Source organism: Bombus pascuorum, chromosome 4 (assembly GCF_905332965.1).
Source record: "Bombus pascuorum chromosome 4, iyBomPasc1.1, whole genome shotgun sequence".
NCBI lineage: Eukaryota > Metazoa > Arthropoda > Insecta > Hymenoptera > Apidae > Bombus > Bombus pascuorum.
This window is the reverse complement of record NC_083491.1, coordinates 17,292,689-17,320,208: the sequence shown is the minus strand read 5'-3', so window position 1 is coordinate 17,320,208 and position 27,520 is coordinate 17,292,689. Positions and strand designations below refer to the sequence as shown.

General features: G+C 27.6%; 5 protein-coding genes across 14 annotated transcripts; 1 reads left to right on the top strand and 4 right to left on the bottom strand.

Annotated features, from left to right (window-relative positions):
• The first annotated feature begins 316 nt into the window (after positions 1-316).
• On the top strand, positions 317-3,915 carry LOC132906331 (mitochondrial intermediate peptidase). Of its 2 annotated transcripts, none has more exons than XM_060958424.1 (11): positions 317-458; positions 725-968; positions 1,064-1,326; positions 1,426-1,612; positions 1,687-1,766; positions 1,850-2,038; positions 2,132-2,273; positions 2,351-2,689; positions 2,776-2,997; positions 3,082-3,312; positions 3,396-3,915. In XM_060958424.1, exons 2-11 carry the CDS (start codon positions 831-833, stop codon positions 3,687-3,689), a joined length of 2,085 nt encoding a protein of 694 aa, XP_060814407.1. In that variant the 5' UTR covers positions 317-458; positions 725-830; the 3' UTR covers positions 3,690-3,915. The 2 variants fall into 2 exon arrangements, with proteins under 2 accessions (XP_060814407.1, XP_060814406.1); XM_060958423.1 differs by having other exon boundaries at positions 338-478.
• A 2-nt stretch (positions 3,916-3,917) lies between these two features.
• On the bottom strand, positions 3,918-10,394 carry LOC132906327 (cullin-4B). 2 transcript variants are annotated; one of them, XM_060958413.1, is made up of 11 exons: positions 9,914-10,394; positions 8,750-9,113; positions 8,480-8,668; positions 8,247-8,393; positions 7,991-8,177; positions 7,729-7,921; positions 7,347-7,648; positions 7,010-7,240; positions 6,625-6,903; positions 6,395-6,547; positions 3,918-6,319 (listed from the first exon to the last, which is right to left on the bottom strand). In XM_060958413.1, the coding sequence occupies exons 1-11, from the start codon at positions 10,215-10,217 to the stop codon at positions 6,224-6,226; spliced, it is 2,445 nt and encodes an 814-aa protein (XP_060814396.1). In that variant the 5' UTR covers positions 10,218-10,394; the 3' UTR covers positions 3,918-6,223. The 2 variants fall into 2 exon arrangements, with proteins under 2 accessions (XP_060814396.1, XP_060814397.1); XM_060958414.1 differs by having other exon boundaries at positions 9,664-10,054.
• A 151-nt stretch (positions 10,395-10,545) lies between these two features.
• Positions 10,546-12,940, bottom strand: LOC132906364 (adenylate kinase). The gene is made up of 4 exons (XM_060958498.1): positions 12,625-12,940; positions 12,303-12,539; positions 11,979-12,146; positions 10,546-11,897 (listed from the first exon to the last, which is right to left on the bottom strand). Exons 1-4 carry the CDS (start codon positions 12,739-12,741, stop codon positions 11,661-11,663), a joined length of 759 nt encoding a protein of 252 aa, XP_060814481.1. The 5' UTR covers positions 12,742-12,940; the 3' UTR covers positions 10,546-11,660.
• Positions 12,941-13,270: 330 nt separating this feature from the next.
• Positions 13,271-27,119, bottom strand: LOC132906320 (guanine nucleotide exchange factor DBS-like). 8 transcript variants are annotated; one of them, XM_060958388.1, is made up of 18 exons: positions 25,756-26,210; positions 25,308-25,660; positions 21,202-21,297; positions 21,004-21,118; positions 20,830-20,920; positions 20,516-20,746; positions 20,195-20,454; positions 19,880-20,114; positions 19,320-19,355; positions 18,654-18,848; positions 18,414-18,590; positions 18,163-18,348; positions 17,757-18,092; positions 17,352-17,669; positions 17,078-17,275; positions 16,788-16,996; positions 16,520-16,718; positions 13,271-16,424 (listed from the first exon to the last, which is right to left on the bottom strand). In XM_060958388.1, the coding sequence occupies exons 2-18, from the start codon at positions 25,378-25,380 to the stop codon at positions 16,197-16,199; spliced, it is 3,183 nt and encodes a 1,060-aa protein (XP_060814371.1). In that variant the 5' UTR covers positions 25,381-25,660; positions 25,756-26,210; the 3' UTR covers positions 13,271-16,196. The 8 variants fall into 8 exon arrangements, with proteins under 8 accessions (XP_060814371.1, XP_060814369.1, XP_060814372.1 ...); XM_060958386.1 differs by lacking the exons at positions 25,308-25,660; positions 25,756-26,210 and adding an exon at positions 26,681-27,119; XM_060958389.1 differs by lacking the exon at positions 25,756-26,210 and having other exon boundaries at positions 25,308-25,747.
• LOC132906350 (uncharacterized) lies at positions 22,553-25,292 on the bottom strand. Its single transcript, XM_060958472.1, has 3 exons — positions 24,475-25,292; positions 23,883-24,087; positions 22,553-23,701 (listed from the first exon to the last, which is right to left on the bottom strand). The coding sequence occupies exons 2-3, from the start codon at positions 24,036-24,038 to the stop codon at positions 22,691-22,693; spliced, it is 1,167 nt and encodes a 388-aa protein (XP_060814455.1). The 5' UTR covers positions 24,039-24,087; positions 24,475-25,292; the 3' UTR covers positions 22,553-22,690.
• Positions 27,120-27,520: the final 401 nt, after the last annotated feature.

Here is a 27,520-nt window from a genome sequence, read left to right as displayed (position 1 = left end):
CGTTAGAAGTCCTATTAACCAATGATAGATTAGAACGGGAAAAATGAAATCTTTATTTTAAAAGAAGAGTATATCATAATTTGTTTCAAGATCTGTTGAATCAACCGAATCGATTCCGAGAATATTTTAGATTGAATACAGAAAAATGTTTTTTATATTCCATGTGAGTGGAACTAAAGAAAACTTTAATAAATAATCGGACAAAAAAATGAAATTGATTTGAATGACGTATACGGATGAATACAGATGACATTGGACGACCAATGTGCGTGCGGTATAATGTAAGACCATTGATTTTAACGCGTTTGATTCGTTGACGAACGAAAAGTTACACCGGTTACTAGAGCGTATTCGGATTTTCAAACTGACTCGGATAACTATAATTCGGTATGATATAAATAACGTAGCTGTGGCGGGGCTCTGGCTCTGATTGTAGCCTTAAATGTAATAAAATTATTGTACGTATAACCTCTTGCATGTATGTTATTGTTCTTTAATAGAAATTTAATTGTAACCTTATCCTATTCTAAATTTTGAAAATATCTCCGTCATTTTATCAATACATACAAATAAAAACAAGTCAAACTATCAAACTAATTACATATATGTAACATGTAATAACTAAGGCATATATGTATATTTGTGAAACAAAGTTATAACGATTTTTAAATAATTCTTTTTATTTTTTTGATAAACATCCTAATTCCAAGTTTTATCATTACAGCATGCGAACTGATTATTTGAATATTGTTTGAAGGTTTCAACTTTCATTATATTTGAATGAACATTATAATTTCTACCAGTATAAGATATTTAGTAGATTATGAAAGATGATTCAAGTATTAAAAAAACAATTTTCAAGAAATTATAAAAGACACAGAAATGTGAATACATGGTCATCTCTAGCAACAGCATTCAATTCCATTAATAAAGAAAAATGTGGTTTTGATTTCTTAAAAAAGGAAACTGTGAGTAATTTTTATTTTTTATGATATCTATAACTATTACAAACAATATATTAAAAGTTTTAAAGTTCTTCTGTATTGCTATTGTATATATATAGGGACTATTTGGAATACCTGAGTTAAAGACATCAGAAGGATTTAATATTTTAAAAGACCAAGCAATATCTCAAACAGATGCACTTATAGCAGAATCTATAAGTCAAAATAGAAAACGAAAAATGGTAGAAATTTTTGATGATATGTCTGATACGTTATGTAAAGTTGCAGATTTAGCAGAGTTCATTAGAGTTGCACATCCAGAAAAGCAGTTTGTTACAGCTGCAGAGAATACTTGTCTATTTGTTAGTGGTATTGTAGAGAAGTAATTACCTTTTTGTAAAAATTATATAGTCAATCAATATTTATATTATTTTTAAATACTATCTTTAAATAATATGAAAATTACTTAAAAATTTTTCAGGTTAAATACACATCGTGAATTGTATAATGCATTAAAACATGTTGTGTACAATGGAGATACTCAAGAAACATCTCCGGTGGATAAACATGTTGCAACATTATTCTTGTCTGATTTTGAATTATGTGCTATTCATTTACCAGAGTCTATAAGAGAAAAAGTTGTACAGTTGAATTATTATACGTTACAAGTATATATTATAATATTACATTGTATTACATTATATTTGTCAACTTTTTATATGATTGTATTTTTTGAACATAGGTAGGCCAGAAGTTTATGGCAGGTACTAGTAATCCAAGAGCAGTAGATGCTAATTTTGTTCCACTTAATGTAAGGCAATAGTAAGTATTGCAATTAAATAATTTTGAAAATAACAACGTATTTCTTTCATATGAAATTTGAAGATTTTTTAAATGTTTCACAGTTTCACACAGAAAGATAATAAAATACATGTTCAAGGACTTTATGTAGATTCTCCTAATAATCTTGTTAGAGAAACGGCATATCGTATATTTCTATATCCTGATGAAGAACAAGAATATCTTCTACAAGAACTTTTGAATTCCAGACACATTTTGGCTAAACTATGTGGTTTCTCATCCTATGCTCACCGGTAGTTTCAAACATTTGTTGATACAAATGAAAGTAATTAAAACTAGCTAACATTAGCTATATTTGTTATGTATTAAAAGTGAATAATTTATAGAGCTGTTAAAGGAAGTACTGTAGAAAGACCCGAAGTAATATATGAATTCCTTAATATTTTAAATAATAATCTAAAACATAAAGCAATGCAAGATTTTAATGAGATGCAAAAGATGAAAGACGCTGAATCGCCTGTAAAACAGGTTTACCAAATTTATTAAATTATGAAAATAAATTACACTATCTTCTGTTTTTATACATTTTTATTTTTCATATGTAGAAAATAATGCCATGGGATACAGCATATTTCACAACAAAAGCAAAAAGGACTTGGCTGAATATGTCCATTACTGAATTTGCTCCATATTTCTCACTTGGTGCTTGCATGGATGGCATTAACATATTAATACAAGCATTGTATGGCATTCGATTGGAGTATGTACCAGTTTTATCTGGTGAAGTTTGGGCAAGCAATGTACATAAAATTGCTGTAATAGATGAAAATGGGGAGGTTTTGGGTTATATATACTGTGATTTCTTTGAAAGAGAAGGGAAACCTAATCAAGACTGTCACTTTACTATTAGAGGTGGAAGACAACTAACAGATGGATCTTATCAAGTATAACTTAAACAAATAAGAAATATATAAAGTATAAAATATTAATTTAACAAAATTTTAATCACTATTCAAACATTTGATTTCAGAATCCGATAGTAGTATTAATGTTATCATTGCCAGTTCCAACATGGTCAAAACCATGTTTACTTACTCCTGCCTCTGTAGAAAATTTATTCCATGAAATGGGTCATGCATTACATTCTATGCTAGGTAGAACAAAATATCAACATGTAACTGGTACTAGATGTAGCACAGATTTTGCAGAGGTTCCAAGTGTTTTAATGGAATATTTTGCAAGTGATCCAAGAGTAAGTTATATTCTTACAACTTAAATAATTATTAAATGAATTCTATTTTTTTAATCATATGATATGTATTGTGATATCTATTAGGTTGTATCCACGTTTGCTAGACACTTTCAAACTTTGGAACAAATACCAATAACATTATTAAATAAATTATATGCCTCAAAGAACATATTTTGTGCTTCTGAATTACAAAATCAAATATATTACAGCATGTTAGATCAAGTTTATCATAGTGCCCAATTAGAAAAGCCATCAACCGAAATTTTAAAAGAAATACAGGGAAAATACTATGAACTTCCTTATGTCGAAAATACAGTACGTATCTTTTGCCATTTTTAGTTTCTATAATAAAAGGATCTTCATTTATTTATGCTATAAATTGAATATTTTATTTGCAGGCATGGCAATTAAGATTTTCTCATCTAGTTGGATATGGTGCGAAATATTATTCCTATTTAGTATCTCGAGCAATTGCTTCTTGGATATGGCAAACATACTTTCAAGCAGATCCCTTCAATCGAACGGCAGGCGATCGATATCGAAAGGAATGTTTAGTACATGGAGGTGGAAAACCGCCTTCTAAATTAGTATCTGACTTCTTGAATAAGGAAGCTAGTGCTAGTAACTTCGCAAAATCTTTGCTTTTCGAAATCGATATAAAAATGGAGCATGTAGAAAAATTAAGAGGATAAGAAGGCCGTTCGAAAATAACATTTAGAAAGGTATCTTTTCAAAAATATAAAATATTTATAAACTATTTTTATAAAAGTAAAATAAGATTTTGTAATAAAATGCTTATGAAGTATGATACACTTAAAATAAATATTTCGAACATAATTCTAAAAACATAAATAATTTTATAATATGATATGTTATCTTGTAAATAAAATGTAAATAACCAATGTATCATGCAAAAAACATAATTTGAGCTTTTTTCTTTTATTTTATTACAAGTATGGAATCTTACCCTATTTACAATCTTGATAAATCTACGTACGATTACACAAAAATAAGTTTTTCAACGTAATACAGAGGAAACGCAGTATAAGGTAGTTTATAAGAATTCAATATTTATACAATTTATTGTTTAATATTATTCAGTTTCAAAACAATCGTTGACAATTTTGCTTTAAATGGTAAAAAAAGCTTTTTAGGATATTGATAAAAAATATTGAATAAAATAAGAAAATTCTAATATAACAACAATAATTTTTCTCCTCTGTTTCTTAAAATGACTTCTGGTATGAGTTTACCATGTACTGCGTTTGAGATGATTTTAATTTATATTAAAACTCTCCATCAGGACTTCCATTAAAATTAGCTAAAGATTCATTAACATTCTTTTTCATGTTTATACAAAATTCCATTAATAAGCTATTTCGTAATTACATCGACGTAAAACGACTGAACAAGCCACTGGATGATTCAAATCTTATTGATAGTATTAATAATATTTCTTCTTCAATCGATCTCTACATTACGAAATTCTGTTTACTTTTTTTCTGGAAGTATTTTCTTATATAATTCATGGAATATAATTAGATATTTGTATTCACAAAAAAGCACTGGACCTTTTTTTTTACAATAATCTGTCTTCGTTTTCAGATTACACTAAAAGAGACAGTAAGAAATTCTGTATTCGATTTAATATATGTATAGTTACAGTAATTTCATTTATATTTTATCTTCCTAGAAATTTTATTTTGCACAGCATTTACATGAATTATAAATTATTTCTTTAACAAGCATTTGTGAAATAACCTTGTAATACAGAGTTACTAAAGAATAATAATAATTAATTTACATAACAATGAAGCTTATATTGAAAATCATATAAGGAGGACAGGATATTTTTAAGTTTTTTGATACTCTTCATAGAGCATAGTTATAAAGTACAATACAGCATAGTATTGAAATATGTAAATTTTAAATAAAATTCAGAAATCGCATGTTTTTAATTAACTTGAACATCATAGTATGTGTAAAGCAAGTTAGCAACTAGTCATAAATAATTTGTATCACATTAATTTTCAATTTTTATATAAAGATAGGAGACACATACATTTTTATAAAGTTGTATTTTTATCAAGCTACACTTCACTCAAAAGATATGTAAAAAGTAATTAACTATTATATTATTGTATTCTTGTCGAAATAGTTATCATAACTTTATGGTGAAAATTGTAAAGTTAGTGGCAGAGCATTAATTATTTTATAGTAATATGAAACACTTTTTACTGCTTCCTTTTTATACTATTCAAAACAGGAAAAATTATCTACTGGTACAGAAAATTGCATTTAAAAATATCAATTCTAGTAATATGCACTTTATAAATAAAACATGTACTATGCTTGCAGAGTATTTCATATTATTATCAAATTTTTATTATAAATTTACACATACATATTGCTTTACTATTGTTTTGACAAAAATGGACATCTTTTGTACAAATTATGCATTTTTCCCTTATTTATAAACTCTGTATTATAAGGTAATGTACAAAAATTTGTTATAGAAATTCATAATATTATGTCCTTAATAAGATTTCTTCAAACATTTTGGCGTTCATTTTTTCAATGCACATACTGTAGTGTTTTATGTCTTTCTTTTCGACATTTCTAAAATTCTATAATGAAGTATTTTTTATTCAATACACGAACCTTTATTTTATAATGTATTCCCCACTTGTTTAAAATTATTTCAATGACCAGTACGTTCGACATTCCACAGTACATTATATCTTTCATTTGCTATAAATTACGCATTTTTATTCACTTTCGATCATCGTATTTTTAATTCTTAGAATATTCTTATTATGTTATTTTCTTAAATCCGTATGCTGTTAAAAATTGTTCTGCATATAAAACGGTTGATATATTTTTTAAATGCTGTATCATTTAAGATATTTTGCACATGGTCCTTTTTTAGCGAAATCCAGAAACAAAAGAAGAATAACAATGGTAAAGCACTAGTTGAAAGAGAATCTTAATTGTCCAGTATTCATTACGCACTATAAAAACCAAATTAATAGAGTCCACTCTAAATTTTTTTATCAACTGACCACATGATGCAACATTGTACCAACATTCAATCAGTTTTAAGTTTTCCATTCTTTCCTTATTTAATATGTCACATTCACAATAGGCAAACACCAAAACAAATTGGTTTTTTGCTATGAAACACAGTGACCACCCAGCCTAAAATGACTTTGGCATTTGGTTCAGGTTATGCAACGTAATTGTACTCGTTTGCATTATCTTTATCTCGTTCCATGTAATCCCTATCTATGAGAGATTCAATTCTTTTCTTCAAATCTGCAGGCTGAAAACAATTTTCATACATAATTAAACATATACAGATATTTAGAATATATCATTCTATAAGTTAATGACATACCTTTACAGGAAACTTGAGCTGATTGTACAGTTCACTAATCAACAGATTGTGCGAAAGTGTTTTTCTCATTTTCATAATTCTAACAATAGCTGCATCTATCTGATATTGTCTATCTTGATAGACTCTTTCCTCTGTAGCTTTTTGTTCCTCGTTCTGAAGAAGGATAAACAAGTAATATATTGTTGAAATTTATATTACACGAAAAAAGTAATTAAAGAACTATTCTATACCGTTTCTTTCATTTGAATTTGATTTATTTTAATTCTGAATAATTTATTTGTAAAGTCTGCATTAAAAACAAATCTATCATTATCTGCAACGTCTCTTCCTCTTGGATTTTTTTGTAACACTCTGGCTTTGCCACAAGCTAAGGATTGTAGAGTTCTCCTAAGTTCACCATCTTCTATATTTGTTGCTGCTTTTATATCTTCCAAAGACAAGTTATCAGCATCATTAAATAAAATTAACACCAATGCTTGAAACAAAGAAACTTGGAGTTCCTTATTACCCTGTTTTGACATTTAAGCAAAATGTTTTTATGGAATATATCTTATTTAATATATACTATTTAATACAACTATATAACAAACATTTATTACAATACATAAACAATACCTGATTAAACCAAGCTTTTAATACACAATGTCCCAAGGTAGGTTGCCATTGTAATTTTCTACCACTATGTTTTCCCAAATAGAATTTATTAAATACATCTTGATACTGAACCATTTCTGGGGGTAATGTTACTTCCATTACAGGATATGTTGGCCAATAACCCATTGTAAGTATTGAAACAGTTAAATCCAAATTACTAGCAGACAATTCGCTTTGCAAATTTCCTGCATACTAATCCACAGTATAAAATTGTACAATTAATTAATAAATACGCAATACATATTCAATATGCATTTTAAGTTGACAGTATATAACTGAATATAAATATAATACTTACCTGTTTAAAAGCAATATTAATATCTTTACTAAGTTCCATATCTTTAAACATCCCTTCCAATTTACTGGTAAAGCCACCACCACATTCTTGTTTCAATTTAGATAACATGGATTTTTCAGCATCAACAGAAGCTGATTTACCAACTAACAAACGTTTGGCCAAATCCTTTTTATAGAATGCCTCGAATACATCTTTTCCATGTATAAATCTGAACAATACCATGATTTTATCTAATAATCTTTCTAATTCTTCTTCTGTTGCTTCTTTATTACCCGCCCTTAACTTGCAATCAACAAATTTCGCTGTAGGTACAGAAATAAATTAATTAACGATAGATAACACAAACAATAAATTCTATTGTTTCATTAAGGAGGCTATATACCTATTAATTCAGCTGGTTTGTTCGCACGTTGATTAATAAAGGCTTCAAAAGCTTCTTTTAAACTATTTGCAAATTTTTCATTCTTATGAAAACATGTATTAACTATATTGTCCATTTTATCTTTGAAATCTAAAAGCTCCTGAACCATAGTTTTATCTTTCTCTGGATCTATAACTATAGTTTTACCTTTTTTCTGTGAACAAAAACAAAAAATGTATCTATTCAGTTTGCATAGAATAACATTTAAAAATTTGTAAAATACCTTAATATAAGAATTAAAATTTAGACAAAGTTCTACAAGGCCGTTTTTCACTCGACTATATAAATTATAAAGTAAAGATAAATCATTAATTCTATTTTCATCCAGCAAACCACTTAATCCTTTTTGTAAAATGCTGGTAATATGTTCAGATAATAACTGCTTTTCCACTGTGTGTATCAAAGACCACCTATAACAAATGAATAATGATATCATAGTTACAATATCAAATATCAATATATTAAAAGTAAATACTTACTTTGTAGATGCATCGAGGTAATGTAACAAACGTTCGTTTTCCTCTTGAAGCCGTTTGTCCACGTGTGCTAAGTACTCAGGAACATCGTGTTCATTCATCAGTCGTTGACCTTCAGCAGCATATAGTCTTTCAGTAGCAACCAAAAATCTATAAAAATCAAAATATAATGAATAATGAAAAATATAGCATACATATTATTTCAATTTGTGTTGATATTAAACAGAAATTCATACTTAGTTTCAAAGGCATCTTGGTAGATTTGTAGATCTGATAGCATTCTTAATAAAGACTTAAGAAGTGTTCTATCCACTGTATCACCTTGACGCTCTTTTTCAATAAGCATAAGTAATCCTTCCACTGTACGTGTTTGAACTAAGTTATTCAGAACAATATACACTCTAAACAAATGTAAACCCATATCCCTAAAACAACAGAAATATTAAATAATGTGAAAAAAGGATATTTCTAATTATTTTTAATATTCAAAAAATTTGTAAACATACCAAATAGATAAAATACTTGGATTTTGTAATACATATGTTCTATCCAAATATAGAAAAATACTTCTAATCATAATCATTTGTCTGCAATGTGATTGCCAACATTCATTCATTTTTTTTAAGAATATATGCCTGTCCATTGATTCTGCTAAAAACTGTTCTATATTTGCTTGTACATGAGCTTCTGTTAACCTTGTTAACTTTGTGTATAATGTAGATGCCATCTTATGATTACACATATTTTCAACTGCCTGATAAAGCTCTTCTAATGAATAACGAATACTTTTGCTGGTCTGGATTGCAATTACAGCTTCTTGCAACTTCTCCCATGTTTGCTCTTGGTAATTTTCAGGCAATTTTGGTTTATCTACATAAAATGTACAATTTTTAAAGTATCTTTATATACAAATATTGTTCTTAAAAATGTTGTTATATATACAATGTATATAAATAATTTATATACATATATACATTACTAATATACAATAATTCATATATATATATAATTTTCTTTGATAAAATTTAATGAAATTTTGTAATAAAATTAACATATATGTTACAAATCTTATATCCAGTTAATCACACATATAGTGAAATTAATACAGTACAGATGTTTAATTATTAATTTAATATATATTTTATAATTATCACACATTGATCTTCTTTAGAAATAATTTATTTTAAAGGAAGAAAAAATAAAAAAGCCGAGAAATAAAATAAGACTAATTACATTCTGATATTTCACTACTCTGTCATTGCTCAAATATTCTGTTCATAATTGTTTTTAATTAGTCATCTATAATAATCTATAAAATTAAAGACGCAAATGTATGAGCTGATATTTTTAATTAATTACACAACCATTGGTAATCTGAAACTTCTAGTAAACGCATAAAAAAACAAATAACGCGCCTTACAAACGTTTATCCATTTCGGTTTTTCATGTCAAGTTAGGTTATGTCAGTTTAGTTTTATTAATCGCATTTATGACTAATTTGGTCTCGGCTACGTAACGTGGGCTGAAAGAGTGTCACAAAAGTACTAATGTCGTATTAAAAATAATGTCGCAATTCACGAAGGCATATTGCCAACCATAAATTACACCACGAATCTTCACGAATGGTAGCAGCTGATTTTGAGGTTAGGATGTCCCATGGTCTTGCTTACTTTTGAAGTTTTTGATGACGAGCTTTCTAGCTGTACCAGGTTTCGCGCTTGCCAAACTTGGTGAAATCTTGTTGACGCCGTTTGGATTCCCAACGGTTAAAGCCGAGAAATTGGCCCTTTTTTGAGTATCAGTCGTGGTTGCAGCCGTATCCGTCATGTTTTCAATCTCGTTGATCTCCGTGACCGCAACGGCGGACAGTTTGCTGCGTTTTGCAGCACCAAAGTTTAACACCGCTGCGTGATCAGCGGCCGTCCTCTTCACCTGTGCTGTGGCTAGAACCTGAGTCCCCCCGAGCCTAGACATATGCGTGCATCACTCGGCCACCGGCCCTCAGCACACGGAAAACACAGTTTTCCACTGAGAAACTGAAAGAATTCTCCCTCTCCTTTCTACCTCTTTATCCCTCTGTTCGACAAACGGAAAAACTTATTTATCCCGTCCCAAACCCTGCTTCTGACGAAACTCACGAACAATTGGCAATCTGTGCACATGCGCGATACATTTACGCGGCGCTCTCCATTCGCTTACCGCGCATTTTTAACCGTTATAATTTCCTTTATACTTTTTCATATACATTTTATTGCATAAAGTTACATTTTACACTTTTTTCGAAAGAAATCACATCAAATACTTCAGTATATTAGAAATTTTATTCTATATTCAGATATACATTGATTTCTTAAAATGGGAATAGTGTACTAATATATATTTGAGTTACTTTGAATTATATGGAAAATAGGCTTTCAAAATATACGTTTTGTATCTGATTTTATAGCCATCTTGAAAAGTTATCCATATCTAATTGTAAGAATACATAGGCATCTTTGTTTCCAGTACATTAATAATGTATCTTAAAATTTGTTACTTTTTATTCATATATTTTTTTATTTAAATAAAACGCCTCTACTCAAAATATATAAAAACATTTGTTTGTATATAATTTATACGCATAATTATATATATATAAATGATATATATAAATGAAACATTTCTTTAAAATTGTTTAATATTTTAAAATGCAGTGTTTTTTTTCATTCACGTTCGAAAATTATGCTCTTATTAAAATCTTACATAAGAAATCACATTGAAGTAAATTTCTTTAGAAATTTTGTTATTTATATTTACATCACTTATATTTAAATATCTTAATTGTTGGATAGATCTTCTCTCTTGTACTAAAAAAAGTTCCAAAACATAATCTTTGATTATAAAAAGTCTGAGGAATGATATATTTTATGCAGAGAATGTTACAAGTCTTACGAAATGTATGTCTCAAAGAAATACAATAAAAAAAAATGAAAATATACTCTATAACAGTATTTAAGTAAATAAATCATGTCTTCCATTATATATACATACGTTATTCTCTTATGCACATAAATGGTTTTACATATCAAAGTATTATATCAAACTTGTTCTATTATTAAAATGTGTGCATTTGACTTATTAGCAGGTAATAGTTCTTTTTAAAACATATACATTATTTGTAATTTAACCAATGCAGTATGCACTTTTATTTTCGCTTCTTTTGTTTAATGTTTCATTCAATGTACTCTATATTAGTTGCTCAAAAAATACACACTGTACTGACTATAAGTAGTGTAAATTGTTTTTAAATGGGAAATCATATACCTAGATTACTAACTTCAGTTAAAAGTCATTTTGATACTAAAGCTTTTTTCAATTAACTACATATTGCCCTTAGTTTACAAGAGAAAAACGAGGTATATTTCTTTATTCAACATTTTAAAAGAGCCAACTGAAGAAACCTTTTTTCTTCTCTTCTTTAGTTGTTTTTAGGAAAATGTGGTCGATGTCTTTAAAAACATTTTTAGGAGATTGAGCTGCATTAACATAATAATGAACCCCTTGTAAAGTATAATAATCAATCAAAGGTTGAGTTTGTGTATGATATGTTGCTAATCGTTTCTTCAATGCTTCTGCATTATCATCAGATCTTTTAATTAATGGTTCTCCAGTAATCTATTAACAAAATATTGTTTAATATATTTTCTAATTTCATATGTAAATTGTAATTTAATAAAAATAATCATCATTAGTTACATCATCTTTCATATGTTCTTTAGGAGGAGAAAATTCTTCATGGTACGATCTGCCACTTGCAGGATGTATTAAACGACCTGTGATTCTTTTTATCAATAAATTATCATCAATTCCAAACTCTATCACAGCATCTAATTTGGTTTGTCTCTTCTTTAACATTTCATCAAGCTGTTGTAATAGAAAAGAAATGAATTTTAATAAAAAATATCAAAATCTTACCTCAATGTCATTTCAAGGTTATTGATAATCTTCTCAAGTTGAACAAAAACAAATTGTTATTAACTTCAGTCCATTAAGATATCACTATGAAGATATCAAGCTTACTTTTTCAGCTTGTGGTACACTTCTAGGAAAACCATCCAACAAAAAACCACGTTTACATTCAGGTTTATCTAGATTACTATCAATCATATTAACTACAAGATCATCACTGACTAATTTACCATCATCCATTACTTTTTTAATTTCTGTTCCAATAGCGGATCCAGAATTAATTTCTGCTCGAAGCATGTCACCTGTAGATAGATGACATACACAGTATCGTTCTTTCAATAGCGGTGCCTAAAATATAATCAGTATTCGATTAAATAATTCGCATTAATGTTTTAAAAATATTACATCCAAATTTGCGTAAAAAGAATTTCACCTGTGTACCCTTACCGCAACCAGGTGGTCCTAATAAAACTGCATTAATTCCTCTACTCGGTACATCTTTTGAAACTTCTGAAATTTCCTTTGGTACTGCTTCTGCACGCGGAGCCATTTTTTTTTGTTATCGTTAACTTTTTTAGTAGAATTTCCAGAAATTTGCGAGAACGATTATAATAAAGATTACTATCAAGAATACAAATCACTGTTATACACAATGTGCCCAACAAATATGCACCATCAATTCCTCCGATTCTTCCAAAAGAATGTAGCGCAATGATTCGTCCTTTGTACTATGTATATACATACAACACTTACCTCATCTATCGTTCTAAATTCAAATTAATATCGATTTGAATCAAATTAAATCGATTGTGGTCGCAAATTTAAATTTAAATTTCGATTTCAAATATTCTAAAATTAATTTTAATCGTGTTCATTACGAATAGAGAGTCTTAATAATCCCCACAACATTTACTAAAGAATGCAAATCTGAAAAAGTATAAGATAATATCTTATAAATATAGCCATATTTAAAGTATGTATATTTATACATTTCTATCGTAAAATTAGAAAATAAAACTATAGGTTTAATAAACTTAAGTATAGGCTTACGTGGGTAAATTATTTTTGGAATTCATATATGTTTTTATCTTATTATATTATTTTAATAAACACACAGACAATACATTAAACAAAATACAATATTAAATACACTAGTTTTAACCTAATCTCGAATTTTAATTACTTATTAAAAACTATGACTTTTATGGCTGTTAATTTAAACATAATAACAGCATCATTATTATTACAATTAATATTAATTTAACTACGATCAGAACTTCATTGTTTTAACAAAAAACTGTTACCTAAATTCTCTTTTACTAACATTTTTGTATGGCAAGCTTATTTTTCAATGCTTAATTATATTATACATTGATGAAGTATTAATATTTAAGTTAATCTCGTGTAAAAATAAATTATATTAAAATTACCTGAAAGGAACAATAAAAAGAACCCTTTATTAGAAGCTTATAGACAATATTTCAATCAGGATTGATATTTCTTTTTTGAATTAATTTAAATTTCAATTTTATAAACAAAACTAACATCTCTAATAATATTCCTAATAATTATACCCTATTTCTATTAATATATTATATCGAATAAACATTTTTCTTTCTGTAAAATCGTCCAGTTTTCTTTCTAGAAACAAATACAATAATAACATTGCTTTATTTGTTTCGAAAATTATTATTATATCCGCATGCACTCATAATAGAACCATTCCACATTCCACATATAATTATTGTCTATGTATTAATGTAATGTTATCTACAAAAATTCTGATAACCTAAATATTTGTTTGTTTTCTTATATTAAGTACATATTGAAACAAAAAATCCAATAAAAAAACATACAAAAAATTAAAATTTGTAGTTTTTTTTGCAAACAGAATAATTAATCAGATTTAAAATCATTTCCGTAATTATTTACCACATTCAAATTTTATTATCACAATATTGCTATATCTGAATATACATAAAATCTTATGTTCTTTTAAAATGCAAAAGAAATAAATCAAATGTTAAACATCAAATAAAATAATTTATTTGATGAATTATTGAATCCTATAACTAGTTAATATTAGGACGGCGTAAAGGTGGGTGAGAATGATAAATAATAAACTAAAAATTAATAGTTAACGATTATAAATTAATAATGTTTTCATTGCCTTGCTTTCCCAAGAAAAGATGCACAATTTTCTTTGGTCTAAAATCAACATTTTCTATTAATAAAACATTAACAATGTAACTATTAATCATTTATTTCAATAATAGCCATACTACTAAAATAAATTATTTGTACTCAATATATATATATCTATATATCTTATAATCACAATAGAATTTTGTTATATATAAATAACATATAAATTACAGTTAATTAATATTTTCCAAGCAATGTAAATCATGATCCCAATCATAAAAAGAGTGTAATAATTGCACATTTCGCTATAAAAGAAAAATATTAATTTATAACAATTTCTTATTTAGTTCTTCTATATCCATATAAATTTTCAGTACAAATTATATTATACCTATTCCATTATCATTAAATATTTAAGAAATTGATGAATTATCAATTCTGCAAAAATTGGAATTGCTTTTTTACTGGAATATTTTTCTAAAGTTTATTACAGTATTATATTATATATTGCACAATGCTTGGTGTTAATTTTCATGCTCTTGAGAACTTGTGTATATGTTACTTAATACTCTATAATCGTTCATTTCTTTTTCATTAAATATTTTAAATAAGCTATTTTTTACGTACTAAAATAGTACTAATATCAAGCTGTTTGGTCACAAAGACTTATTAACAGTATATTCTCTATTTTATCTATACTAATGTTTCAACAAAGTACTTCTGTTAAATTTTTATAATTCACTCGCAGAAGCATTAAATAAATACTCGTACACTCGTTATAATTTTAAAGACTTCATAATCATAATTTGCAAATATTCTAAATTAGTTTTTCAGTTTCGAAAACTATGTTCTATTAAATTATTTGCAAAAATAAATAAACTATTAATGATAATATAATACTATTATAATAAATATGTAAATAATAATTTTATTACATAATTTTAATGAAAAATAATTTATAAATATAACACAGATATATTTGATTTCTTTTTGTAACTGTACACAAGCTTTGTTATTTAAAAAATGTTACGAGCGTTGCTAATAGATTACAAAAAATAAAAATATTCCAAATCTAATATGAACTTTGGAATATTTGCATATAGTTAAATATTATACAGGTCACAAGTATAGATAAATTTCATAAATTGTAATTTTATATAACTTTTATGGAAGTAGTAACTGTGTGATTGAAATGATTGCATTTCATTGTAGTTATTTTCTTTGCAATATTAGAAAATGCAAAGTTGAATACAAATCCGTATAATTTACTTTACTATAACTGTATTATATGTATATGTAAATATGCATATGTGCGTGCATAAATTTTTTAATCCGCTATCCAAATACGTTTTATACAATTCTATAAATATTATTCTTTTTGTAAGAATAAATCTAGTTAATATTATTTTTCTGTAATAAATGCAAATTTTATTTGCTTGTGTAAAGCGCTTCCACCAACAAATTCTTTCGTAATATATTTTATGTAGTAAAAAAATTTATGCATTTTTTCATTCCCTGGTTTCTTGTTATTTATACCTTTTTATGAAGGATTAACTAATTAGGTTAATGTCTTAGATTCTCCTCATCTAATTTTCCATTTCAAAAGTTATATGTGGCTCTAATTATTCACAGATTAATCATATAGATCAAGCATATATTGCTATATCATACGGTCTGAAATAAGTTTCGTTATATTGCATGTATATTATGCAGAATTTCTGAATTCTTGTCTATATCTTTGTATGCATTATAAAATCTGCCAATATATGATTGTTAATTTTATACTTCAACAAGTGATATTCTTTGAATACATGCGTGAATCTAACACACTAGGAAAATCTAGTGTGTTAGACGCCTGTTTCATATAGTTTCTTGACTGTTGACTGATTGTGAGCTACGTGAACTCTTCCGATTCATTGGTTCCAAGTAAGCTGCTGGTGCCCATCCTTCTATTCCAGTACTTATTAATTTTACAAACCACCAACCAGCACATCCAACTTTAAGAAGTTCTAGATTGTCTCCCTCACGCATTGTAACTTCTGATTGACCAACTGCACAATAATCAGCTAATGCTACATATCTTCCACCCTAATTGAATACAAAATTGATAGCATATTAGCTTTCTAATTATTTAAACTATAGGAATCTAACTATTTAATTATACTATTTGAAATGAAACTTACAGGAGCAGGACCAGGATTTTCACTGAAAGCATCTTCGTCGTCAGTATTACTGTTTTCTGAACTCCATACAACATCATCTTCAGTTGACTGCGAAATATCTGTAATATGCGATATAACACTGCTACCATCAACTGAAAGAGTTCTTAACGATCCTGAAACGCTGCCTTGAGCTTCCCATGAAATCGTTTGCCGCAAAGGCCTACAAATATTTTGTGCAAAACTATTATAATCATTAAAGTTTTTAATGTGTATAAATAATAATATATACTTGTGATTGGTTTTTCCAAGAGCAGAATTTTGTTTCCCTTTAAGCTCAGCCAATTGAGACATTAAAACGCCTTTAATTTGACGCACCCAAGACTGTTTGACATCAACTGTAGATGCTTGTATAGTATGCACTTCAGCTCGACCTTGTAGCCAAATTTCGAAACGTCTTGCATCACCTTTTACCGATTCTGTTAATCCAATTTGTGACATCTATAAAAAATATGATTATGCCTTTTAGATATAATATAAATAAAGCGAATAAAAAATAATGAAACAGATATTAAAAATTACCTTTAGATATCTTTTGAAATGGTATGTAGCTTTATTATGAGCTTGTGGTTTACTATGTTTACAAAATATAAATGCCTTTTCGTATAAGAATATATGTCGCTGTGATGGTTTTAACCTGAGAAGCCGTTCTCGTTTACTGCTACTCCATACACTGAAAGAACCTTGCAATAAGAGTTCACCTTGTGCATTTAGATCACCCTAAAAAGGATATGCATTTTTAGCATTACATCATTGAATGGTATAAACAATTATTTTTAAATAATATTATGCCTACACCAAATCCAGTAATTGCAGTCTGATGCATGCTGTCATTAACGCATTTTAATACAACAAGCATACAATCTAATGCTTCTTGTAATTCAGTACAACACGATGGTTCGTCGCTATATTTTAAAAGATCTTTCAACAACAATTGGTATTTTGTTATACGTTGAACAGGCTTTAGAAGGTATGCAGCAAGGTGTAATTTGTGACCAAGCTTTTGTTGACAAGCTGCAAGAAACTGTGGTTCATTTTGTATCTGTTCTCGTAATCTTTCAGATCTCGGAATGTTTTGACAATAATAACTATATAATCTGAAGAACATTTCGCGCTAAAAAAAAATGCATCTTATATTAAAAAATATATACGTTAATTTTGTATTAATTGATTAAAATTGCGTATATGTATAGATATTTACCCTTTGTACAAAACATAATGCGACAAGTTCGGTATTTGAAATACAATTTTCTAAATCTTTTAAAAATGTTTCTCCGTGAAAAATGTATATATCTTCTAAGTTTCCAAATAAAATATCTCCTTTGCCGACTAATGCTGCTGGTACTAAATGAGCCATTGCCTCATTTATTAATTCCATTTTGTATCCTTTAATTATAGTACCTAACTCAGCAACATAAATTCGTTCAGTTTCAACTAGTTCCGCTAAAACATGTCCACGCTTTAAACGTAAAGCTTCTGCGTCTTTAGATTCACTTTCTGGAGATGAAGATTCCCCTTCTATAGGACTCATCTCCATCTAAAGGAATATAATCAAGAAATAAAAAAATAATTGAAAATATGTCAAATTAAGTAAAATAACAATTTACCTTTGGCATAGTGTTAGCTTTTTTAAGAATTCTTCCAGGTTTAACAATTTGAGGCAGTGATTGCAATGGTTTAACTGGTTCAGGTGTTACAGTTTGAACTGGCCTTGCTGGTTTAATTAATTGCTGTTTTAGTGTCATTATTCTTTTATCACACATCAAAGACACATCTTCTATTCTTTGCAAAACCTAATAATTTATTTTATAAGCACAATAATTTTATAAATATAATTTTATTTACAGAATATACGTACTTGAGTAATAAGAGCCTTAGTCTCAGGCATTATAGAGTCTTGAAAAATACATCTGGGATGGTGAAATTCTTCAGCAGCTTCTATTAATTCTTGTAATTCTTGAAGTGCTTGATCAGGTGGAGTCGTATTGTTTTGTGAGGCAAGTAATTCTATACCACGTGTACACCATGTATTTGCCTATTGTGTATATATATTTAGAAATAGACATTGTTTTAGATAATTTTAAATATAAATAATTACCTTATCTATACGTTCCATGAGTTCCCTACATTTAGTTAACATATGTAATCGTCTTTCTAATCTTTGACTTAGAATAGTACAAATCCTCTGTAGTTCCACGCATTTTGGTTCTACAACGTCTGTAGGACATTGATGCCTCCCAGATAATAGTTGTTGACCAGCAGATATCACCTCCTCTGCTCGTTCTATATCTCCCTATAAATGTATGTAATTTTATTCATGTTTAAAAATATGAAAATAACATTAATAAGAAAACTACAAACAGTCATCAAATGTTTTCATCAGTTGTCACTGTTTTATCTAAAAAAAGTATTAAAAAAAAAAAAAAAAAATACTATCTTACGTGCAGTGTAAAGTGAGAAATAATAATGACATTCATTCTCAAAGTCCATCATGCCAGTGTAAGGCATGAATTAAATCCCTATTTTTTTCGTTTTTGATAAGTAATTTTTAAGCTTAAAATGTGCATGAGTATGCATTTGACGTAACTAAACGTTTGATAGGAATTTAATTCACAAACCCATAAATTTTTATACTTAATAATTATTTTATTGTATTTCAAGATACAGTAAATAGAATTAAAAAAATTGAAATAATTATTATCGTCGTATTTAAATATGTAAATCTATCACAAAATATATGTATTCTGTTGAGTGGATTGCTTACCAAGACCCAAATCCACATGGTATGCAACAAATAGGACTATCGACAAAATGAGGAAAGCGATGCAAAATAACATTTGTGCATGATGTGCATTATATGTATGTGTATCTACATATAAATATTATTCAAACCAGAATTTTCATTAAAATTTTTTAACAATTTTGTAGTGGATATTAATTTATATACATATCTCAATTTTTAAATATATAAAATAAATATATTAAAATAAATGCTTTATAATACTGGTTCGAATATTATACCTTATTGCCTTAAGTGCATTGTGAACATTCTCAAACTTAAAATATTGATATTAATATTAATATTTGTTTTCTTTTCATCATATAATTTTATTAGTTATATAGAGTTGAAAGTGATTAAACAATTATTTTATATAGAAGTATTTTTAAATATTATTGTCCCAGATTTGTAAATATATTTATTTAGATAGATTAGTTTTATTTTATTGCTTGCGTACTTTTGTTGTTTTGCATAGATTAGAATATATGTTTGTTTAATATGTAATAAAAATATGCATGTATATATGTATAAATAAAGATACGTACTCTACATATTCTTTGAAATGCTGATGTGTCACAAACTAACTGCTCAACCCTTGCTTGAGTTTCCCCTACTTCTGTCATTTCTTCTATAGTTTTTAGATGTTGATCTAATATTGCTTGTAACTCTCTAAAGTCAGCTTCAAATTGTCTTAATGCTAAGCAGTGTCTCAAACGAGAACTATGATGTGTCCAAAACAGGTCAAAAGTGCGTTCTGTTTCTTCTAACTGAACAAGCAATCTAAAAACAAATAACTTTTAATTCTTGTTCTCAATAAAGAAAAATAGTTGTAAGTAATGTTGAACTAAATTATCTTCTACCTTTCTATTGCTGCAACATTTCCTAATCTATCAGCTGTTCCCTTGCCAGTTAATTGTCTTACACTATCCAATAGTGCTTCACCATGTCTTGCAGCACTAAGAATTTCTTCTTTTAATTCATTGTATTCTACTTGCTGTTGAGATAGTAAAGATGTAGTTGCAACTGTATTATTAGGAAATTCAATTTCGGCTAAACGCCGAGTGAAAGAATCCAATGCAAGAGATACGTCTTGAGTCATTGATGAAAATTTTTCTAAACTCTAAAAAATTTTTAATATAGAGAAGTAGTTATTTTTATATTATTTTTATTATTCTACTTACAATTCTATTTTGTATCCAAGTGTGATGACAATATGGCAAGGTACCACCCAGTTGTTCAGTTAACTGATCTTTATCTATAAGTTCATGAAGTTCAGCAACATTTGCTAAAAATATAACTCTAAATTTGAAATCTTCTCTAAATAGCTTATTTGATACTTCTGAAATAGCTTTCTGTAAAAATCCAGCTGGACGCAGAACATATGCTACATGAACTAAACCAGGAAAAAAGCCCTAAAATATAAGATAATTACTAACAGAACCATCAAAACTTTTCCTTATATTATCATTGTATGTTTTAATATATATATGCTCACAGAGATCTTTAATAATACAGTTTTCACAGAGTTCCACTTATCATTTCTTCTATCAATAATTAAGTGGAATCCAAGATCTGCTTCTTGTAATCTAAAAATTATCAGATATTATTTTAAATGATTTTTTCAACATATAACTGTATATATTAATAACACTGAAAGTTGAAATCTCACGTTGGCACAGAAGTAAGATACAGCATGAGACGTTGGTAATCCAAGTCAGATAAATTATGAAAATTACCATTATCTGGAAAAGTAATTATAGGACATCCTTCTCGAGTTTTTCCTCCTACATATGTGGAACGTGTTATTTTAAAAATGCAATAATTAAATAATATATTCTTCAATGACATTAATCAAATTTTATCTCACCTGCTATAATAGCATACTGTGATTGAAGAAGGTCTGCAACATCTCGGATTGCCAAATCTCCATTTTCGATCTCACCTGTCATGCTCTCTACATCTTCTAAAAAATGTAAAATCAAGTGAATTATATATTTTAAAATGTAAGTATATACAATATATATAATATTAAATAATATTATGACTGATTGAATAATATTATGAATCAAAGTACTTATATTTCCATTTTATAATATATAAATATTTATACATCATTACAACACATATATCTCATGGTGTATTTACATAATATTGAACATACAATATAATTACACAATAAATTTGTAAATAAATTATATTAATAATTTTTAATAAAAATAACTTCAACTACATAGTTCTGTAGTTATTTAAGCTAAGTATTTGGTAAAATTATATACAATTGTATTGATAATCACTTATGCAATATTTGCTATATGTCAAAGTGAGATCTCAGAGTGCACTTATATGACCTTGCTGATTCCAACTAAGTGAAGTAGTTTCCTGCTGTATCTACAATATTTCAGCTATAACTGTAAAGCAAGAGGCTCTCAAACTATAAATTGACATTATTATAATGATAAAGATATATACACTTCTATAAAAAAACATCTTTCTAGAATAAAAGATATGTTAATATAATTATGATTAAGTATAGCATTGTTATTATTAATAAATTATTAACAATAAATATTGTAAAATAAATATATACATAGTATTCATAACAGTTTGTTATGAATTAAATTTTCATTTTATTATTTTAAATAGCAAAGTTTAATATTTACTTGTACAGTTTTCCCTTTTTGCAATTTTTTAAAATGTCTAATTTTAATATATTGTTTTCAAATTTTATATAATATTAATAGTTTAATGTATAAAATGTTAGTATTTTTTTAAAGTGATTACTGATTCTCTACCCTTTTGGTTTATATATTAGAATTCAGCCCTGATAGAACATAATTAGGATAACTACATTTTTATATTACTCTTATTTGTAATACGTGATTGTTTTACAATTATGCAGATAGGATATAATAATAACAAAAAAACCATAAATTGAAAAAATACAAATTATTTATTATCTAAAATATTATATATATGTATATAATTATATTAATTATATATACATACTTGGTTTACAGATTATAAATCAATATGACACAACCACACATCAAATCATGATTCTTCCTTTTGTTTGTTTAAATAAAATAAATATTTAATAACTAATGAGCGGATTTTTATGAATTAATAAAAAAACCGTTAATATATTATTTTTTGAACACTCAATCTACCTCAGGCATATTTTTTAATTATAATAATATAAGCATATGAAGAAAATATACCTGTTTTATTGGGTAATTTATACAGTCATTTTATAAAATTTTATTTTATTTTATAGGTATATTTTCAAATATATTATCTTTTTAATTGTATTTAGATATTAAATGTAAGAGATTTTTTATTTTTTAACATCATCTATTTTAGACAGGTAATGCTGATTTATTGACTAGAAGTCCACTTGTAGTTATCTGATAACTCACGCCATCTTGTAGTTTGCTAATTGGTGTTAAAAAATAAGTATCACTTTGTCCTGTTTCGCTAGCAATTAATAAAGGTAATATGGCATTGCCTTCTGTTATCAGATCTGCTGATTTGGATGTTTCATCATCAATTGCATCTTTTTTCTCCAAGTCAGTTTTACTAGATCCTTGATTCTGTATATTCTGATTCTTGATCATGAATTCTAACTTAGAAAATTTTACTTGTGGGAATTGAACTTTCATAAATCTTCTAAATGTTGAATACCCCATTATTTTTATATCAAGAGACATTTTTCTACAATACTGTATATATGAATTGTACACTACTTTACGTGTAATGTTTGATGGAAGATGTAATTGTGCATTTTTTGCAACTTTGGTCTTTTGTTTTGTTTCTTGCAATTCAATAAAATTTTTTAAGAATTCTGTAGCAATTTTATAAATATCTAAGGAAAACGTATTGTGAGGAATTTTTCCATGATTTCCATGAACTCGTGGGGTAACACCATGGGTCATTAAGTGTTTCCTAATTCGTTTTATTTGGTAATGTGTACAGTTTTCTAGATATAAAAAAGCATCCAAACATACTCTTCTACCCTGATATACATATTGTGCACGTAATCTACGTCGCTCTGTATGTCGCACCGTTTCATATGGATTAGTCAAACAGGCCATGGTAACACCCATTAAATACATATCATGTTCAGCCTTTGTTAATTCTGCAATATTCAATCTATGACGATACACTGTTTCAGGATTTAAACCTTTAAAGCACTGATCATCCTGACATTCACATCCTCTTTTAAATCTTTGTAACACTTGAGTTAGACTATCTTCTAACTTTGTGGATTCATAATTTGATTCTCCTTCATTTTTATGTTTCTTCACTTTCATTTTTGTTACGTTTTTCTTTGGCTTGAAGGTACTACTTGTTGCATCCATATGTATTTTCTGTAATACAAAAGTTTTTTATATATTATGGAAAATGCTGTTAATAGATCATTAATAGATAACTTCATGTCTTAACATTATACTGATATAAAATTAAAAGATATAATGATTAATTGGTATTGATACATACTACCATAAAAATATTCTTTTTTATATTGTTTTAACACAGATGTCTACTTACCTTTTCTCTTATTTGTGTATATGTCAACTCATCATTAACCATACATTGACAAGTGGATACTTCTACCTTTTGATTTTTATTACTTAAAGTATCTTGCAATGTTACAATATCTGGTTGCATTTCAATCTCATTTTTTTCACATAAATTAGTATCCATATTCCACTTAATATTATACAATGAGGTATCTTTTAATTCTTTATATGTTCTGGTAAACAGTAATATTTCAATGATAAAATTATACAAACGAAAATTTAAAAAATCGATAATAGAAATCAAGTATTGTATGTTTAAAAATACTTTACAATAAAAATTTCGAATAGAAAGATTCTAAACAATTGATCAGCTGATTAATGTCAGTTATATGTTCGTGTCAATTATAAAATTTGTTTAAATTTATTTAGCAAAAAATAAATCAGAAATTATAAATAAATGATAAAGAAAATTATAACGAATAACATAAATAACAAAACAAAAAGATGAATTTATTATTGTGATTTTTAGTTAGACTACATCCGACATCGACAAGTTGAGAATCACTACACATAATGGCTTTCCATCTTTATGGATATGTGGCAAGTCAAATTTTACTTACCTTTCTTTAATTTGACCTCGCGATTATTTTCACAGTCAATTATAAATATCTTTTAAAAAATACCACATTTGAAATGTATGCTGTCACGGTATTAATTTTTCGCAAATTTTAATAATACCGGTAACATTATAAAGCACTACGTTTAATGATATGGCGAATCTAGTTCTTAATATTTCGTGGAGGGGATAACAGTGCTAGTCCCGTATAAATGGAACAATTTCCATGTTATATTTGTATAAATTGCTAAATAAATAAATAAATGATTTCAAATAATCAACATTTGTTTAAATTCTTTTTAACTTTTATGAACAAAGAAAACCTATAATTCTGCTAATTTGTTTAATAAATGGTTATGTCATATATTATTTAAAAAACATTGTTCCAAATTTAAGTAAATTTGGATTCGATTTTCATAAGAATCATTGAGTCATGATATATTTAAATGTACATATTCAAATAATGAAAAAAGAAATTTTAAATATATTATGTATATACATATACATATGTAAGAACATATCCATATATTCATTGTAATATGAATTTGACATATGAAATTGACAAATATTCATAGCAAGTTGTCCATTAAATTGTATTAGAAATTTATAATTATAATATCGATCTTGTGTTTATGTAATATGACTATCGCTAACATGTAAACAAATCGGGTTGTCTCATAAATCAATAATCTGTTTATAGTTCGAATAAAATTATAAAAGGAAAATATAATTATCGCGCAGATCGTTTGTACTTCGAATTTTTGGAATATTTCTTTAGTGACATTTTTATGCATTAAATTAATTTAGGAATAGTAGAATAAAGTGTCTGATCCAAACCTGCACATTTCGTCGAGCAGTGTTGATGACAGGGGCAGTTGCAGCCGTGTGTTGACTTTCGTCGAAGAATCATACTGTGCTTTTTTACTTCACTAAATAATCGTTTTTTACGTGTTACAAAATATCACGCGATATTATCGATAAAATCAACACTTCACGCAACAATTTAATTTATCGTCAATATTACAGGTCTACTCTATTACTGATATATATGAAATATTCTAATTTTTTCGTGTGCATTAATTTGATAGAATTTCATGATAGTCGATTTTTATTTTCCGCTCGGATATTATAGTCTATATTTCCAATTAGTCTTACGCACCCGATGCCTCGAAATAACTGCAACGCGATCACTTTATCCAAGAATAAAACGAATTAATTAGTAAATCTGTTAATAATATATAATATATTGATGTAAAAATTCTAATTATAAGATAAAGATGATTACATTGATTCGGTGCTTTTAAAACTTTATTGAATGCATCTCGCAACTTTTAATCCTTGCAGTTTTATGACTTTTCACCATAAAACACCTACAACGGACGACGACCTCTATCGTAACCTAACAGAGTATGCGACGCCATAATGTTCCACAGTAGAAGTAAAGACAAGACGAAACAACCAATCACGAAAGACTCGATTCCTAAAGTGGGGTAACTGCACGTGACTTGCAGCGTGTCAGTCAAAAGTGTCCGATTAAACGTGGATTAAACTAAAATTCTATATAATTCTACTATGTTATTACTTTATCATTGAATTGAAAACACGTGGGATTATAAAAGGGTTGCGCGATAGATTTTTAACATATCTTTTCAATTACAGCATTTATGTTATGAGAAATAAATGATATGAATGCGTATGTATGCAATAATTCCTTCATTGTACAATATAATCATAATGAAAGTTTTGACGTATAATAATTAAACCAAATAACGTATAAAACGTCTGCTCTTTAAATATACTATAATTTTTAATTTATACCATGCAAGATAAGTAAATAAGAAAGATTATCCACCATTTAAAAAAAAGTTTATACATTTAACGCATTTATGACAAAAATTAAAACAATACATAACATACTAAACTTAAGATAAGACTTACTACGCAAACTTACAATTATAATATAATTTAACAAAAGATAATAAGGAAACTATGAAACATTAAGTTTAAATGTATTCAAACTAAGAATATTGTTAGAAAGCAAATGTATCAAAATATGCAAGGAACGCCCAAAAAATCAATCGAAAACAGTGCAGAATTGAAAGTGCATGCGGTGGAGGAAGTAACAGAGAGAATAGTGGAAAATAACTAAAATTTGAACTTGACAGGACAATAAATTATACTGAAATTATACAAAGTTCTCGAAAACTTACCAACTTCCAAGATTTCGAGATCCAGGTTTCCACTTCGACTATGACTGATACTACTGTTACAAGCATTATAACTGGACCTATGAGACTCTTCCATTGCGCGGGAGGCACTGCGTTTGAACTGTTCCAAAAAACTGTCTATTTGATTTTCGATGCTGGTCGGCGAGCTGGCCATCTTTTTGCGCGCCACTCCTCAGTGAACGTCAACGTGCTGGAGATGGGAATGGAAGTTGATCTCATGGGTGTGCGGTTTTTCAACCGCGACGATAAATTCGGTCTAAGGTATTCGAGCTACATTTTACGGTGTCAAACTATCTACACCATTAGATTAGAAGAATTAGAACGCACAAGCGAACAAATCGCTAGAATTTTGTCGACTGTTGTATCTCCTCCCGCTACACGAAGCATGTTTGTTTGTCGTCGAGGAACGCCCGAAACTGAAACGACGCATCGCTTACTGCAATGTTTTCGCGGCAGGTGTCGCGAATGGCTGTGAAATTCGCGCATATGAACGTACGAATACAAAAGAGGTATGTGATGTGATATGTATCATGTAACTATCTGTGGTACTGCACTTGTTTATTACAACTTTGATTTTTATTCGGTTTGTACGATTTTATAAGATAAATGACCGAGTATGAGCTATACTTAATCTCTTTTTTCTGTATATTATTTTATGCATATTTTTAATTATTTATTGTTCACGAAGTATATAAACGAATTTAAGATGAAGTTTTAAAGTAGAATTTATATTACCCTTAATTAAAAAAGATTCAAACTATGTTTATTGAATATATGAAAAATTAATATTTTATTATTTAGAACAATTTACACATCGCTTCA